A 15275-nucleotide genomic window follows, 5' to 3' on the forward strand; every position below is an offset into this window, starting at 1 on the left:
CATAAGTAGTTCTGCCTATAAAATGTCAAATGGCGTTTTGAATATGAAGGGAATTCCTCCAGACCCACCTGTTCTCCCTTATCAGCTTTGCTTCCTTTCTGGCCGGGCTCGCCAACCTCTCCCTAGGAAATACACGGAAAGATCAGTCAACTGCCTCCAATAAATGTCGTCGCCACGGACCGTTATTGAAGATATCAACGATAGGACTCTAACAGTAGTTAAAAACGAGGATGTAGCTTACTGACCTTATCACCGTCCTCTCCAGGTGGACCTTGCGGTCCAGCAGGTCCCGGAAGACCCACAGGACCTTGGACGCCATCACGACCAGCTGGACCTTGAGGACCTTTCTCTCCCTAATACAATAAAGAGCTTTGTTTGCCACCTTAAGGAACGAAAATATAGTATCAATCAATATTCACCAATACTTACAGGTGCACCTTTCTCTCCAGCAGGACCTGGGGGACCTTGAGGGCCTGGTCTACCAGACAAGCCGATTGGACCTGCTGAACCAGCAGGACCTCTCTCGCCAGGAGAACCCTTCATGAAGAGACAGAGATTCAAAGAAGTCAATAATAAAGGCAAAATATATATATATAATTACATCGCGTTAGATCCAAATTTTTTTATGCTATTCAATTATTATATATACATATTTGTTGTACGAGTAATATTGAAGACAAAAATCTGAATATCTAGTCTGGTGGACTTCAATTAGTAAAAGATAACGCTGATATGAATGAAAACTAATGCCAATTATTCACCTCATAAAATTCAATAACTTAGTTTTATGAGTACGGTAAGTATAAATTCAAAAACCATGTTGATACCATTTTGGATTATCTTTCGAATTTTACAATACATTCACCTATAGTACTTACAACAGGACCAGGTGGACCTTGGGGCCCCTCTCCTCCCTTCAGACCTGCAGGACCCTAAGAATGGGGGGGGGGGAAAGGAAGTTGATTATTTCCTTCATCATAACTTATCGGCTGTACAACAGATAAAAGCCAAATACAATTTATGAAAAATGTTATGCACAACATGTGCAGCATTTCACAACACTGTAGAAACACAGCAAACGGCATCCCTGTCCAATTATTTTATCCTTCAGCTTGGACCATGATGCATTGCAGCGGAGGACGTAATTTGTTCCATGTCACGTTTCATTTCCTCTACGCAGTATTACATGTGAGGGCTGCTGTCTCAAAATAAACGAATAGATGCAGATAGATGCTGCTCCATTTGTTATGGCGTAAAGCTCTGCCACCAGCCTCTTTAACCAACCCATGTGTCGAGGCAAGCAGTGATCAATATGTTCATCTCTTACCGTGGCACCAGGTAGACCTCTCTCGCCTGGAAAACCTCTGAGGCCGGGGGGACCGTCTTTACCAGAGGAACCCTGCGGCCCGGGGTCTCCCTGAACACACAATCCAAATTACTTCATTACAAAAACAGGGCATAACCAACCTGTAGTGATCATCATGACATCAAATCAGATTTCTTTCTTTTTTTTTTTTTTTTTTTAAGCAGAAAAGTTTCTCCTAGCTTTGTTCTTCTCATTGAGAACACTCCAAACAGGGAGGCACAGCCGCAAGAGAGCCTGTGGGGCTTATAAAAGGATTCCGACTCTGCTGCTTGGACTTGAGCAAAGTGTCCCTGGCATACTAAAACAGAGGCCTGAGTGAAAACAAGAGAGGGAAATGGCTCTGGGAGTAGTAAAGCGTTTAGAGTTAGCTGACAGACTTGATTAGATTGTCCGTTTTAGGGAAGATGGGGGTTGGAAATGAAAGCACATGACAGGAGAGAGGAGGGATGCAATGGAGGTCAAGTGTTACAGAAAGTCAGGGGAGTTGTTTCGACAAAATGTCTCGAACGGGCTCTCAAATGTTGACCAAGGGAAGAATTCAGCCTGAGCATGTCAAATCAAATCTTTTGTATAATATATATTGAATGTTCAATAACGGCTGACGCTTTTGTCAGGATTGTACCCCATTGCTATACATGGGCTCATCGTTATGTTATAACTCAGTTGTAACAAAAGTGACATAACACAAGTTGTTCATAAGTAGGGAGGCTCCGTAGTTTATCATGAATGCAAAGTAAATGCATAGTTACCGTCATTATTTGTATGACAGGTCTTAAATATAAAAACTAAAACAATTCTTTAAATAATATTTGAACATTATTCGTGATTGGCGTGTAAATTGAAGCTTTTAGGGACATTTTTGGAGCGGTATAGCGGACTACTATTCTGGAAAACTTGTTTAATGGATTCCCGATATAATATATGCGGTCTTGACGTACCTTTGCTCCCTCTTTGCCAGCAGCTCCAGGTAGACCTTGCTCTCCGGGTGGACCAGGAGGTCCAGGGTGGCCTCGTTCACCAACAGGGCCAGTCTCTCCAGTGGGTCCCTAATGTGAAATATATTTTAGCACAAGCCCAAGAAGTAGATGTGGTGTTAGAGAGAGTCTAATAGATATATTCATTAATATTTTGTCTTTTAGTAATTTATTTATTTATTTATTTTACCTGGGGCCCAACTACACCTCCTGGACCCGGTGGACCAGTTTTTCCTTGAAAACCCTGGAAGAAAAGACAGATGGTTTAATTAAAAACCAACAAACAAACAAAAAAAATGAACTAAGAGAAATGTATTTCAGGTGTGTGTCTCAAACTCTGTTCCCATAGCTAATTAAAAACAGAAATCCTTTACAACTGCAACATCCAAGCCTCCATTTTTCCCCACTTGTCGATCGCAGGGCATAAACAAACAACATAACCACCTACGTTAACGACTATAATAAACTGTGCTGCCTTAAACGTAGATCTATATTCTCACAATTGCAATTGCTATAAAATATAAAGTTTAAAACGTAACGTAAATAATATTGAGCAGCATAACTTCGCCAACTAGATAATGTCACACTTTTTTTTTTATTTTTTTTTTTAAAGTTCCTTTATAAGTTTACATAGATCTCAGGAGAATGTCTGATTATCGTCTCAAGAACAGTGTGAATGTCATTCATAAAGGAAGACACTAAGGCATGCACACACACGTGTGTAAACACACACACACAAAGTTCTCTAGGGAGTGGGGTGGAAGATACTGAACAATTAGTTGTGGGGGAAAAAAAAAAAAGCTGCTGAATGAGTTCACAGTCACGCTTGATTGGTTTATGCCGTGCAGTATTCCCGTTGGGGTTTGTTTTAACATTCCTTACCCTTCATAGGGCAAACTATTTTTTTGTGATGCTCCCCATTTTCCCTAAAAAAAAAAAAAAAATGACTGCGGTTGCAAAATCCATTTTGATAGCACATGCCCTTATTTGGGAATCCGGAGCCTTTCCCTGCTGACTTTGGGCGAGTGGCAGTGTAAACTCTGGACTTTTTGTTGGATCATTAAGTACAGTATATAGCCGATTTATTAAGGTTGCGTGCAAACCATATCGCGGGAAAGCCCTTACAGGCCCACAAATTACAAGCATTTAGCAGAACCAGAGATCCGGTTTGACTCTGTGACAAATACTCAAATATTTATACGCACTTCCTGCAATGCAACTTGTGCTGATGTGTCTTAGAGCCCATGAGCATGTTTATTGCGGTAATCAATCCACATATTGGATGCCTGCAGTGCAGACTCTTCAGCAATAAATCCACGACCATAAACATTGTAATGAAGATTATATCGTCATTCGAGATAGCAGAAATGGAAAGTATCATTTTAGAAGAACTTCTAGCCCTCTGAGACTTGTCCAATCGGTGATGCATTTCAAGTTTGGAATAAAATCGGCGAGAGGGACATTCAAATAAATGTGACAAGGTTCAATTTTTTTATTTTTTTTGTTATTGTTGGATTCATCTCGTCGGTCAGAATACAGCCTGTTACTCATTGTGTGTTATGTTCTCTCCACCCACAGTCCATCCTGGTGGAGTAGTGGGCGGAGTCACAGAAGGGAACCAATTCCAATCAGTCCGATCCACCTGGTGCTAATCAGCAGTCTGTACTATTTAGGTTCAGCCACAAACAAATGAAACTGCCGGAGTTTTTGCTTTGCATGTGGTCCTGCTTCTTGTCAAATCCTGCGTTTTCTCAAGTTGTCTCAATTAGCCTTTTGCATCCCTTGGTTCTCGCCCACTATTCCTTGTTAGTGCAATTTTGTTTTTACTCATGCGATGACGTTTTGTGTTGTTGTAGTTCAAATCAATGGTTTGAATAAAGCCTGTGTCATCACATTTGCATACCCGGAACTTCATCTTCGAAATGACACAAACAAAACGAACAGTATGTAATGCACAAGAACATATTGAGGAAGTACTGACTGTCTCTCCACGCTGGCCTGGATGTCCAGGCAATCCATCCTTTCCAGGTGGTCCCTATGTGGAGGAAATTAAAAGAATTAATTAAATGATCATATTCATGATGCACAAACTCGTCATCATCAATAAAAATTAATAAAACCAAATTAGTTTATAAATGCTTTATAAGCACACCATATGGTGCAACAAAAGAAAAAATATCTGTGAAGACAATAACATTCCATCCATTGACCCACAAGACCATTATAGGACGTAAAGAACTAATGGGAATTTTCTTGCTTCCCAACAATCAGTTTTTTAAATTAAAATTACAGAATTACACAAACTTTGAGGTATCTAAGATATATAGGCTACTTACAGGCGGTCCCTTTGGTCCCGAGAAGCCCACGGGGCCCTGTGGTCCTTGAGGTCCCTAAAATAAATAGATCAACTGTCAGACTAATGACAATGGCGTGGAAATGATGTTAAATGTATCCTTCATGTAAATCAAAGATAATAAAAAAATTAATTGAAAAAAAATGCTTGGGTTAATATAGTCACAGCAAAAAATGCGGTTTAATAATAATAATCCCAACTAAAAAAAAAAAAAACTTTACAATGACCATCAAAAGAGGTTTTATGAGGCAGTTCAGTCTGTTTAGTTTTAATAGTGTCATAAAAAATGTCGCTGCTATATTTAATAAGCGGTTGGAAATCGCACAAATTGTACAGTGGTGGGCCAAAGAATTAAGCAGGGCAGGTGGCGAGCGACACCAAACATAAATAGGGTTATAGTCGAAAATGTATTAAATGTCATATTAATTTTACTATTATTATATAGATTTGAAATCAATTGTTCATTATGAGCCGGATCCCAGTGATGCTCGACCAACACATTCCATTAGACTTTATCGACACATAAAGTGTGTGTGTGTGTACCAAAGCCTGCAGCGTTTTTTAATTAACTATTTTTGGTTTGGATTTTCTTTGTGCAGCAAACGAACGAGAGTAAAGTTGTAAAAAGGAAATGTGAGTCACAACTGCAACATCACAGTTGGTAAATTGTGAGCAGGTATTTCCCAACATGCTCAAGCGTTATTTTCGAGGAGAAGGAGTTCAAATTAAAGAACAGTACTGCTTGATCAGACTCATGCGTCATGGACTTACTCTCTCACCAGGCGGGCCTGGAGGACCATCATTGCCTGATGTGCCCTGAAACGACGACAAATGATCATCAGTCCATAGTCTCTCTTTGAACATTTTTTTTCTACCTGTTCTGACCGTTCGTGACTCTTATACCTTGGGGCCTGGCTTTCCTGTTGGGCCTCTGGCTCCTCGAGCCCCACGAGGACCCTTAAAAAAAAAAAGCAACATATAATCACGAGATCATAAAGTAGATATGGTATTATATTTCAAGATACGTACCGTTGGACCCCTTTGTCCTCTTGGACCAGGTTTGCCTGCCACACCCTGTTAGAGAGCCCAACAATGACAAAAAAATGAGAAATAATTATCTGACACTAGCCGGCATTGTTCGCTTAAAAATTGAAGATCAAATTTTTTTTGTGTTAGCTATGATGCTTTTTTCTTACCCTGGCACCTTTCTCTCCATTGGCTCCTGGGAATCCAGGGAAACCACTGGAGCCCTGTCAAGAAGAGGAGAAAAAGGAGAGGCCTCATCTTTGTATTCATCGCTTGGTTGTTATGTTCCATGTGACTAAAATGTTTTATGAACAATTACCGGAATTAAGCAAGACTTGTTCAAGCCATAACCCTGTTAAATTAATCAAATTAAAATGTTCTTCTATATGAATCAGGATTTTAAATGAATATATGTATATTGTTAGCTCGACAGCAATTTCTAACCTAATGTCGCACTTTCTTTCCGTTAGTATAGACGGTCAAAAGTGTTTTCTGAAAATTTTCAAAAACGACTTTGGCAATTATACTTTTAAGCTAAGAAAATGAGGAACTTATCTTAAATGAATATATGAGGAACACATGCACAAATACACAGAGGAGGGACGTGTGTCAAACAAAAGACAAATGAGCGTAATTTTATGTTACGGCAAATTGCATGAGCAGGCGATCTTACCAAAACGTGATCACACCACATCAAGTTGCGTTGGAAACATCAAACAAGGACAAATTTGTTGAGTCACGCGATCTTGAATTATTAAACAACATACCTGCACATAGTCGATGCAATAATTTGCTTACACTTGCACATTTTTTTTCTGTAATCGTGCCTGTATAAGTGTTTCATCCATCCTTCCTTTGAACAGATTATTATTTATTTATTAGGTAGTTTGTTGTCGATAGTTGAGGTTTCTGGCAGCCTGGGATGCTTAAATGAGTCATTTATTTGAACAAAAAAAATTACCTTTGGTCCTTGTCTTCCTGGATATCCTGGCAATCCTGGTACTCCCAGTTTACCCTGAGTAATATGAAATCATGAAGCCAAAATAACTCAAAAATATTTTTCAAAAATGTGTCGACTAACAATTGTCATTACCTTTTCTCCAGCAGGACCTATGGGGCCTGATTCTCCATTGGGGCCTGCTCTTCCCTTGGGACCCTCAGGACCATCCTCTCCACGGGCCCCAAACATGCCAACTTCACCCTAAAAAGTAATCATGACGTTGACTTGATGTGACTCAGACATGGAAGAAGTTCTTCTATCAGATGGAGAAACTCTTCCTCACCCGGTCTCCTTTGATTCCCATGTCACCTTTGAAACCTGGGAAACCATCTTCACCCTACAACAAAACAAAAACAACCTACAGCATGTTTCTAGAAGTGCTCATTGCTTTTTTGTGAGCGCTTCTAATGACACCTGATACATATACGGAATCATTTATGCTTCCCCCTGCAGGTCATAATGTGAAACTGCATCACATGTGCGCCGAATGTGACACTGGATTGATTCTACACAACGTGTCATTGAAAGTAATCTTTAAAATTCAGTCACACGTTTTGTCCTCACCTGTCTGTTATCGTTCTATTAGCTATGCCGACGTCACACTTTCATACGCTCGTACACATGAGGTAAAGCCCATCCCTTATTCATGATAGAACCTTTATCCCCAAGGCTCAGGAGTTTAAATCAGGTTTCAATGATTCAGGAACTTCAACACACGCATACCTGCTGTCACTATGGTAACAACATCAGAGTCAGATGGTGTATTTCATTCAATTAAAGTCGTATCGATCTCGAGTGACTATCTCTGACACTTCAAAGATGGATTCCTTGAAATTCCGCGTAGCGACACGCACGCAAACACTTCAAACAGCTCGAGATGAAGTGAATTGTTCTTTGAAAGCCAGACGCCTTGAGCACGACAGCTTCACATTCAACACAGTCTTTGTCTCCACCGGAGGAGGCCATCGTCTGACCTCCGATAGGCAATAGCTCAAAAGGATTCCGACGGACGTGAGGAGGGCAAAGACAGGCCCAAGTTACAGAAGCTCTAGCTTGAATATGTTAACAGGCGGGCTTCGAAAACTTTGTTTCAATGGTCTAATCCTCTTCAGAAACATGAGAAAAGTGGAGACATTTTTTTCAAAAAATTCTGCGAAAGATGAAAATCAACTTTCACACAAGTTGGCAAAATGATGTAATACTCATGCCAGGCCAGTAGTGGGCAACGTCTCTTTTTCAATTAATACTACACTTTGCTAACCGCTGATTTTGAAAACCCGAATAAAGGATTCATAAAATGAGAATTATTATATGAACAATGCAAAGCCACTAAAGTATTTAATTACAAACATAAAATTCATTCCCGTCACTTGGGTAACATGAAAGTGAAACCAGTTAGCATCTTGTCTTACCTTTTCTCCCTTTGAACCTTTCAACCCCCTCACACCATCAGCACCCTGTTGGACAGGAAAAACTTTAATGCTCTCATCAAATGAAGATACAATTAGATTAGATGATTTTTAATTTTCTATTTAATTGCTGAAGGATCGTACCTTGACACCACGAGGCCCAGGGTAGCCGATTGGACCCTGTGGACCCACTGGACCCTGAAAGAAGCAGGACAGTACATCAAAGCTTTGCATTCAAGTATTTATATGAGGACTTTTGCAATATCATCTTATAAAGTATTTATTTATTTTTTTTATTTTTTTTTAGGTAAATTTACGCCACTTGCCTATCAGTGTCTTAACTCGGCAATGGATAATCTCTCCAATTTAGAAGATAATCATAATATTTCTAAATATTGATTCATAAATCCGAAAGAAATATATGAGATGGAATATCTACATTGATTGAGGGAGAGAAATACAAAATAAATAAATAAATGTAACTTCATTCATCATTGCGGACTATCTTTGGAACATATCATTAATACGAGACAAAAAATTTATTCCGGGTGGACAAATTTGCACAGCAATCATTATCTGCAAATTCACATCTGAAATACGGTACGAAAAATGTAAATATTAGGCTTTTGATTTTAATTCAGATTTATTCATATTTAATTCCTAAAGGCACCTACTTGGGCTCCTTTCTCTCCAGCTGGACCCTCCTTGCCGGGGTGACCCTGTAAAAACATAATCAGATAGAACAGATCATACTGATAGCTGAAATAATGAAATGACTGAGGTTGATGTTGAGTGGCGTGCAAGGGTTCAATGCTTATAATAGATCTTTAAAAAAAAAAAAAGAAAATTATCTAGATATCATCGGTGCAGGAGTTCCAGAGTATGTGCATGCAATAATATTATGCAATAATATTTTCTAGATGCATGAATTCAGGTAATAAGAGCACGTACAGGAGGTCCATCCGCACCAGGTAGTCCAGGCAAACCTGACCTGCCCTGGGGTCCCTGCAAATGAGGAAAAATACGTTTTTTTGGATTACAATAGAGTCAAGCGTTGTTACAAAAAATATTTCCCTCCTAAATTATGCACAGATAACTGGATAAATGCAATTAATAAAATAAACGAGTACATACTTTTTCACCAGGAGGTCCAATAGGGCCTTGGGGACCGGGAAGACCCTATAAAATAAGCACATACATGGAAATAAAAAAACTTTGGTTTCCATGACAACACACACACACGCACGATCAGCTGTAGAATATGTCGGCACTGTAAAGATTGGAGCTCGTGGAAGAATGTTAAGCTCATGTGTATGTGCGTGTGCGTCAAATTAGGGGTGAGCAGGGGACACAATTTCCGTGTGGGACTGTTTGATTAAATATTTGTTGCATGCATTCATTTGTAATAATGCGTTTATTTTTTTTTTTCGAGGTACTTAAGCACGCTCCAACAGTTGTGGCACCCTTGTCGGAATGCCATTAACATGAGAATAGGATGCTAACAAATGAATGAACTGCAAATAAAAAAAATAATTAATTAATTAAATATTGAAAAAAAAAAAATAGCAGGTGGCGCTCACGAGTGTGTGTTTATTTCTTGTGTCTTCATATGAGGAGATTAAAAAGTTCACTTTGGAATATAATACACAATGGCACCCTCTCTTTGTTTTGACATAAGATTGCGTGTGATTAATGAGTTTACCTGAGTCCCTGAAATTCCTTGTTGGCCCGGTGGTCCCGGTTCTCCTTGTGGTCCCTGGACAAAATGAAGAATAGCGGTCAACGCAAAAATAACACGACAGCTGCATTCGATTCGCAAATGTCACTTGGAATGTGTGTGTGTGTTAATATCAGCAAGCAAGGAGGTGTCGTCCTTTAGCTAGCGGCGAAAGTTGGCAACAGTGATACGTACATTATGAATATATTAAAAAAAAAATGGAATTATTCAAATTAAAATATACAGATGAAAGCAGTACTAAACCAAAAGTGAAAATCATCCCTCAACGATATCGTTAATATTTTTGTGTCTGAATTTGATCTCCTAGCCTTCTAAGGAATCCTACGACAAGCACATTTTAATGATGAATGTCTTGATATTAATGTCCTTCAAAGTGAACTTTTCTCCCTGTAGTTCCTCCTTCAGCTCGTTATTCATGGCAAATGCCATAACAAATATCAAATAACATCATGATCTCATGCTAGAATGCGAGCAAATGACTGTTCTCCTCTGTAGGTCCTTTGAGGCATTGGGATGACCTCTGACCTCACAGCTGTGAATCCCAAAGGAATGTTAACAGCCCAACGTAGACAGTGCAAAGTTGCCCAAAGACTTAAACACATATTAAGGAAACATTTTAAAGACAGACACAAAGTTATGTTCTTACCATGTTTCCTTTTGAACCTGGAGGCCCATCAACACCAGCAATACCCTGTGAGGGACAATTAAGAAAAAAAAAAATTAGGAAAAATACTAAATTGCAAAAATTACCAAAAAAAAAAAAAAAAGTATCACATACAGGTGAGCCAGGAGGTCCAGGGGAACCGCGGGGTCCAAGCAGACCTCTTGGACCCTACAAAGAATGAGAAGAATTTAATTAATTAATAGTCGGGATGCTCAGAATATGTATGTAACTATTTGTGAAAAAGTAAAAAAAAAAATGTATAAATAAAATAAAATTAAATAAATAAATACACGTACACTCTCGCCAGCCAATCCTCTGGGTCCGATCTCTCCATCCTCGCCCTGTGGGGAGAAATGGACACCTTACTGTTTTCTGGAAGTCAACATTAAATTTTTTTTTTTTTTGCTTTCTGTCTTGTTGAGGATGTGTATTCAAAAAGGGAAGTACGTACTCTCTGTCCATCCTCTCCCGGAGAACCTGGGGGTCCCATTGGTCCTGGCTCACCCTGTTTAAAAAAAAAAAAGAATATGGAATTCCCGTTATCTCACATAGCCTTATCTCATCTTATCTTACAAAAGAAATTTTGTTTCAATTAAAATTGAGTCTAAGATCACGTAGAACAACATTGTCGATGGCACGTAATTATAATAATGGAAAAAAATGTTAATAAATTTGAGTATAGAAAGGAAAAAAAAAACTGAGGAAGAAATTCCAAATGATTCTACAAAATGAAATGTATCTATATACCCTATGTCCTTTTTCACCAGGCAGTCCGGGGAGTCCATCAAAGCCTCTGTCACCCTGTTTTAGAAAGACAAGAATGTCATCTCACCGCACGTAACGTGTTTAGTAATATGTATATTGCGCAATAATTGCTTATGATAATTGATACCTTGCTGCCTGGCTCTCCGGGCATTCCACGTGCACCGTCTGCTCCGGCACGACCCTAAAAAAACAAAAGGATAGACCTTGAGCGAATACATACAGCAATATAGTTTTGCAATTTCACCTGTTATTAAAACACAGAATTGATATCGGTGTCCCGTGGTTACCAGCAGGTGGTTAATCGGAGTTCGAACAAATTCACTAAAATAAATACAATGTTGTAAAATAAGTTGAAAGAAAAACAGTTTAGGTTAAATTCAAATTAATATTTTTTTTTTTTTATATTTATAATATTAAACAAAATAAATCATGTCGCCAGTGTGCTGCACTAATTAAGATTCGGCTATTATTGTTTTTCGTATAACTGCTTTATGTTTATTAGCAACCCAATTGGGCCTGCATGTAACCTATTCGCTTTCTGACTCACTTTGACATTTTCAGACAGATTAAACAGACCGGCAATTGATCCGAGGATTGGAAGCTGCACGGGCCTTTAAGCACTTATCAAGCTCTTGTTTGTTGGGTTGTAAATAATCCTCTCAGCGTTTGAGCAGCAGGTACAAACAACTCCGCACACAACAAACACTGAGATATTGTAGACTTGGGGTCACGGAGTTCACTCACCCTTTTGCCAGCTTTTCCCGTTTGTCCTGGTGGCCCTTGGACGCCACGGGGCCCCTTGTAGACACGGAAGACAACATCTCAGTAAGCAACGGTGGCCTTTAAGTGTCTTTCACTTGTCATTTCATTCTTCTCACCTGAGGACCGGGATCTCCACCTTCGCCTTTCAGTCCAGTTGAACCCGGGAGACCCTTGACAGGAGATAGGACGAATCAAGCAAGCTGTCTCTAAAATTGGCACCCAGGCATTTTTCTCCAACAATGACAGGGTTTGTTCAGATGTGACCACTAGGGGGGGATGTTTAGCTAAAATAAATCCCTCTCTATGGGCCTCAACAAGATTGTCGCGAGCTTGGGGAGAGTGTTTAACAACAACCAATGTCAATATAAATTCAATTTTGAAACGGTTTTACCTAATTCATAAATGTTTACTTACATGGTTATTACATGCATATTCTATACAGCTCCAAAAAACTACAAATAAGAGCACACAATGATTTTTTTTTGTATACTAAATATTCAAATCTGAATCAACACGCAGTCAAGAAAGATTTTCTTTTTTGTCGAAGATCACGCTTTGACTGAAGCCAGGGAAAGGCAGATTTCGCAGAGGCTCGGTCGGCAGGTAATGAGTGGATCGTGTATCAACAAGCCCGAAAGTGCGGTGGTGGAACATTTCCTAGGCAGCTGGTAGCACCTAGATAGTAACAAGCAGGCGGTATGCACAAAGTGCTGATGTCACATTTTCAAACTTTGCAACGATACATAGATTCAAATTATATAATGATCGCCAAACGCAATTGTTCAATTTAAGCGGAATGGAAAACGTCAAATACAAATTGACAAAAGGACGGCGATTCTGAACAAATTTCATTGAAGATGCTTTCGTTGAATGTATGTCAGGGAAGTTGAAAGGCTCAGGGATGATCTATGTAAGAGAAAATAAATACATGGTGAAGCGTTGCTCACCACTGGTCCAGATCTTCCTGTCAAACCCATTGGCCCTGGAGGTCCCCTCATAGCCAGCTGCAAGGGAAATGATAAATTAATCATACTGAAACGATGATGGCGCCTTTAATTCACATTTATTCTGAAAAATAGTTGCTCGAAATTGATTCTCATTTTTTTGCTTTCATTGCTCAATAGCATTTCCAGCTTTTTTTTTTTTTAATTCAAGGCCAAACCTGAATCCACACAAACACACAGGGAGATTTTTTTTTTTTTTTTTACACCTGTCAGTGTTGCCCACCCCAGGCTGACAGTCCTTTGGGGTATTTTTAACAGTCTCTCTTTTTATGCCCATCTGTTCAAAGTGGCCTTTTTATGTTGCCCGCTCAGCATATCTCTTTTAACTCTTGCAAGCCCAGTAAAAGCTATTAAACCTCTACTCATTTCCCACCCCAAAAAAACTGTTTCACTTCATGTCCTTGTCCACTTACTCTGGCCTGGGAAAGGATGGCCTGAGCTTGGGCTTCTTGAGCCGACACCACCGGACCTTTCTCACCATCGCCACCGAAGCGGAACTGTTACACACAAATATACGCACACAAAGGCCATGAAAAGGTTCCTCAGTGCGTTAGTAATTGTCCCTCATTATTCGGTGGGTTTAATATTCGTAGACCTTACCGGCAGCATCAGCATGGTACCGGGGGGGCCAGGTAGGCCATCAGCACCGGGCAATCCAGCACGACCGGGAGGACCCTAAAGTGGATCAAAAAAATCAGTGATGCACTGTCAAATGTCAAGCCAGGGAAAGTCAAGTAATTTTCACTCGTTTCCACGAATCGTTATACAGTGTCAGGAAGAGAACCACCATCTTGTTAAATTGCTTCTGTGCATCATTTACAAACAAAGACTTTTCACAGTAGAACAATTTAATATGACGTGACAAAGACGTTTTTCAGGTATTGTGCATACACAGCAGTTTTGACCTCCAGGTCGCCTAACCGATTATGTGATTAGTATGCACACACACTGCAATCCTGTGCTGGATGTAATTAACTTTAGTAGCTGCTGGGATCATAATTAACTTAAAACAACATGTAAGGACAGTTAGCATAAACTACGTATTTTCAGATATGAAATTAAATGAATTATGGATTTGAATGTCGGTCTAATTTAATGACCAACAATGTGGTCCCTTTAGTGATCAAAAGTGGCGGCAATTGTCACACACCTAAAATAATAATAATAATAATAATAATAATGATAACTCACTCTATCACCAGAATCTCCAGCAGCACCAGGGGGTCCTTGTAGGCCTGAGGGACCAGGAAGACCCTTTTCAAGAACAACACTAAGTTAGCCGGCAAATCGCATTACAAGACAATCAATGCAGGTGTTAATTCTGAAAAAACAAAAAACAAAAACGTATTTACTCACAGCTGGGCCAAGGGGTCCTGGTTGTCCTTCAATCAGCATGCCCTTGAAAAAAAAAAAAACAGTGTTTCACACCACAAAGTAGAAAAACAATTCAAAGTATTTTACACGACACCAGAAAGTAAAATCTTTCTAGAAATAATTGACTTGTGATGAGCATCCCTGATCACCAAATTTTGGGGTCTTACAGGTTCAATAACAGCAGGCTCGCCTTTCTCGCCCTTTTGACCAAAGGCTCCTCCAGCTCCGGCAACCTGTGGTTATAAACACAGCAAAGAGGTGACACGTTTTGCTCGGCCCATCATGTGCTTTTATATGTGCGAGCCAGTTGAGGATTTAAGAACAACACTCCGGAATAAAATAACTTAAACAGGCATATGTTAGTTCTGTGGAGCAGGAGTGGAGCCCCGACTGAGTGTGCTTGAAGTGGAGCAATGCAGTCACTGCATTGGCATTGTCCAGGATGGCTAATGGCGATCAACTAGAGCAATATTTGAGGCGAACAAGTTATTGCTAGCATGCAAACCCCAAAGACAGAGAGAAAAAAAAAGGAGATATGCATTCACATTCTTATTTGTGTGCAGTTTATTTGGGATTTTTAGTGGTGGTCTTTCCAGATGTTTTGGAAGATGAGAAATGTTGATTGAGAGGCTGTTCAGTTTTGCAGGAAAAAAGAATTACGACAAGGGTTGGATAATGGCGTGCCTTTTCTGACTTTGACATTCGTGTCGAATGTCCCTGCACTTTGTGGCATCAGCTCACCAATAAACCGCTCTCGGTGATAAAATTCTCATTTAGTTAGGTGTGGAGAGACGTTGAAAACATCAAATCTTGGAATGCTATGATTTCGGGGTTAGAAAT

General features: G+C 39.6%; 1 protein-coding gene across 4 annotated transcripts in view; it reads right to left on the bottom strand.

Moving 5' to 3' along the window:
* Positions 1 to 15275, bottom strand: part of col11a1a (collagen, type XI, alpha 1a) — a 41846-nt gene that overhangs the window by 10285 nt on the left and 16286 nt on the right. For all 4 annotated transcript variants that reach the window (XM_088282746.1, XM_088282744.1, XM_088282745.1 and 1 more), the window contains 36 exons: positions 14603 to 14668; positions 14418 to 14459; positions 14253 to 14315; positions 13662 to 13736; positions 13475 to 13558; positions 13005 to 13061; positions 12174 to 12227; positions 12040 to 12093; positions 11423 to 11476; positions 11278 to 11331; positions 10982 to 11035; positions 10827 to 10871; positions 10645 to 10698; positions 10513 to 10557; positions 9831 to 9884; positions 9263 to 9307; positions 9080 to 9133; positions 8803 to 8847; positions 8273 to 8326; positions 8132 to 8176; positions 7003 to 7056; positions 6813 to 6920; positions 6681 to 6734; positions 5890 to 5943; positions 5723 to 5767; positions 5597 to 5650; positions 5465 to 5509; positions 4677 to 4730; positions 4322 to 4375; positions 2531 to 2584; positions 2305 to 2412; positions 1328 to 1417; positions 879 to 932; positions 430 to 537; positions 246 to 353; positions 69 to 122 (listed from right to left, as the gene is read on the bottom strand). In XM_088282746.1, the coding sequence (XP_088138872.1) occupies positions 69 to 122; positions 246 to 353; positions 430 to 537; positions 879 to 932; positions 1328 to 1417; positions 2305 to 2412; positions 2531 to 2584; positions 4322 to 4375; positions 4677 to 4730; positions 5465 to 5509; positions 5597 to 5650; positions 5723 to 5767; positions 5890 to 5943; positions 6681 to 6734; positions 6813 to 6920; positions 7003 to 7056; positions 8132 to 8176; positions 8273 to 8326; positions 8803 to 8847; positions 9080 to 9133; positions 9263 to 9307; positions 9831 to 9884; positions 10513 to 10557; positions 10645 to 10698; positions 10827 to 10871; positions 10982 to 11035; positions 11278 to 11331; positions 11423 to 11476; positions 12040 to 12093; positions 12174 to 12227; positions 13005 to 13061; positions 13475 to 13558; positions 13662 to 13736; positions 14253 to 14315; positions 14418 to 14459; positions 14603 to 14668 (2196 nt within the window). The remainder of the gene's footprint in view (positions 1 to 68; positions 123 to 245; positions 354 to 429; positions 538 to 878; positions 933 to 1327; positions 1418 to 2304; positions 2413 to 2530; positions 2585 to 4321; positions 4376 to 4676; positions 4731 to 5464; positions 5510 to 5596; positions 5651 to 5722; positions 5768 to 5889; positions 5944 to 6680; positions 6735 to 6812; positions 6921 to 7002; positions 7057 to 8131; positions 8177 to 8272; positions 8327 to 8802; positions 8848 to 9079; positions 9134 to 9262; positions 9308 to 9830; positions 9885 to 10512; positions 10558 to 10644; positions 10699 to 10826; positions 10872 to 10981; positions 11036 to 11277; positions 11332 to 11422; positions 11477 to 12039; positions 12094 to 12173; positions 12228 to 13004; positions 13062 to 13474; positions 13559 to 13661; positions 13737 to 14252; positions 14316 to 14417; positions 14460 to 14602; positions 14669 to 15275) is intronic.

Source organism: Idiotropiscis lumnitzeri, chromosome 19, assembly GCF_059441095.1.
Source record: "Idiotropiscis lumnitzeri isolate Australia: NSW breed Sydney's pygmy pipehorse chromosome 19, RoL_Ilum_1.0, whole genome shotgun sequence".
NCBI lineage: Eukaryota > Metazoa > Chordata > Actinopteri > Syngnathiformes > Syngnathidae > Idiotropiscis > Idiotropiscis lumnitzeri.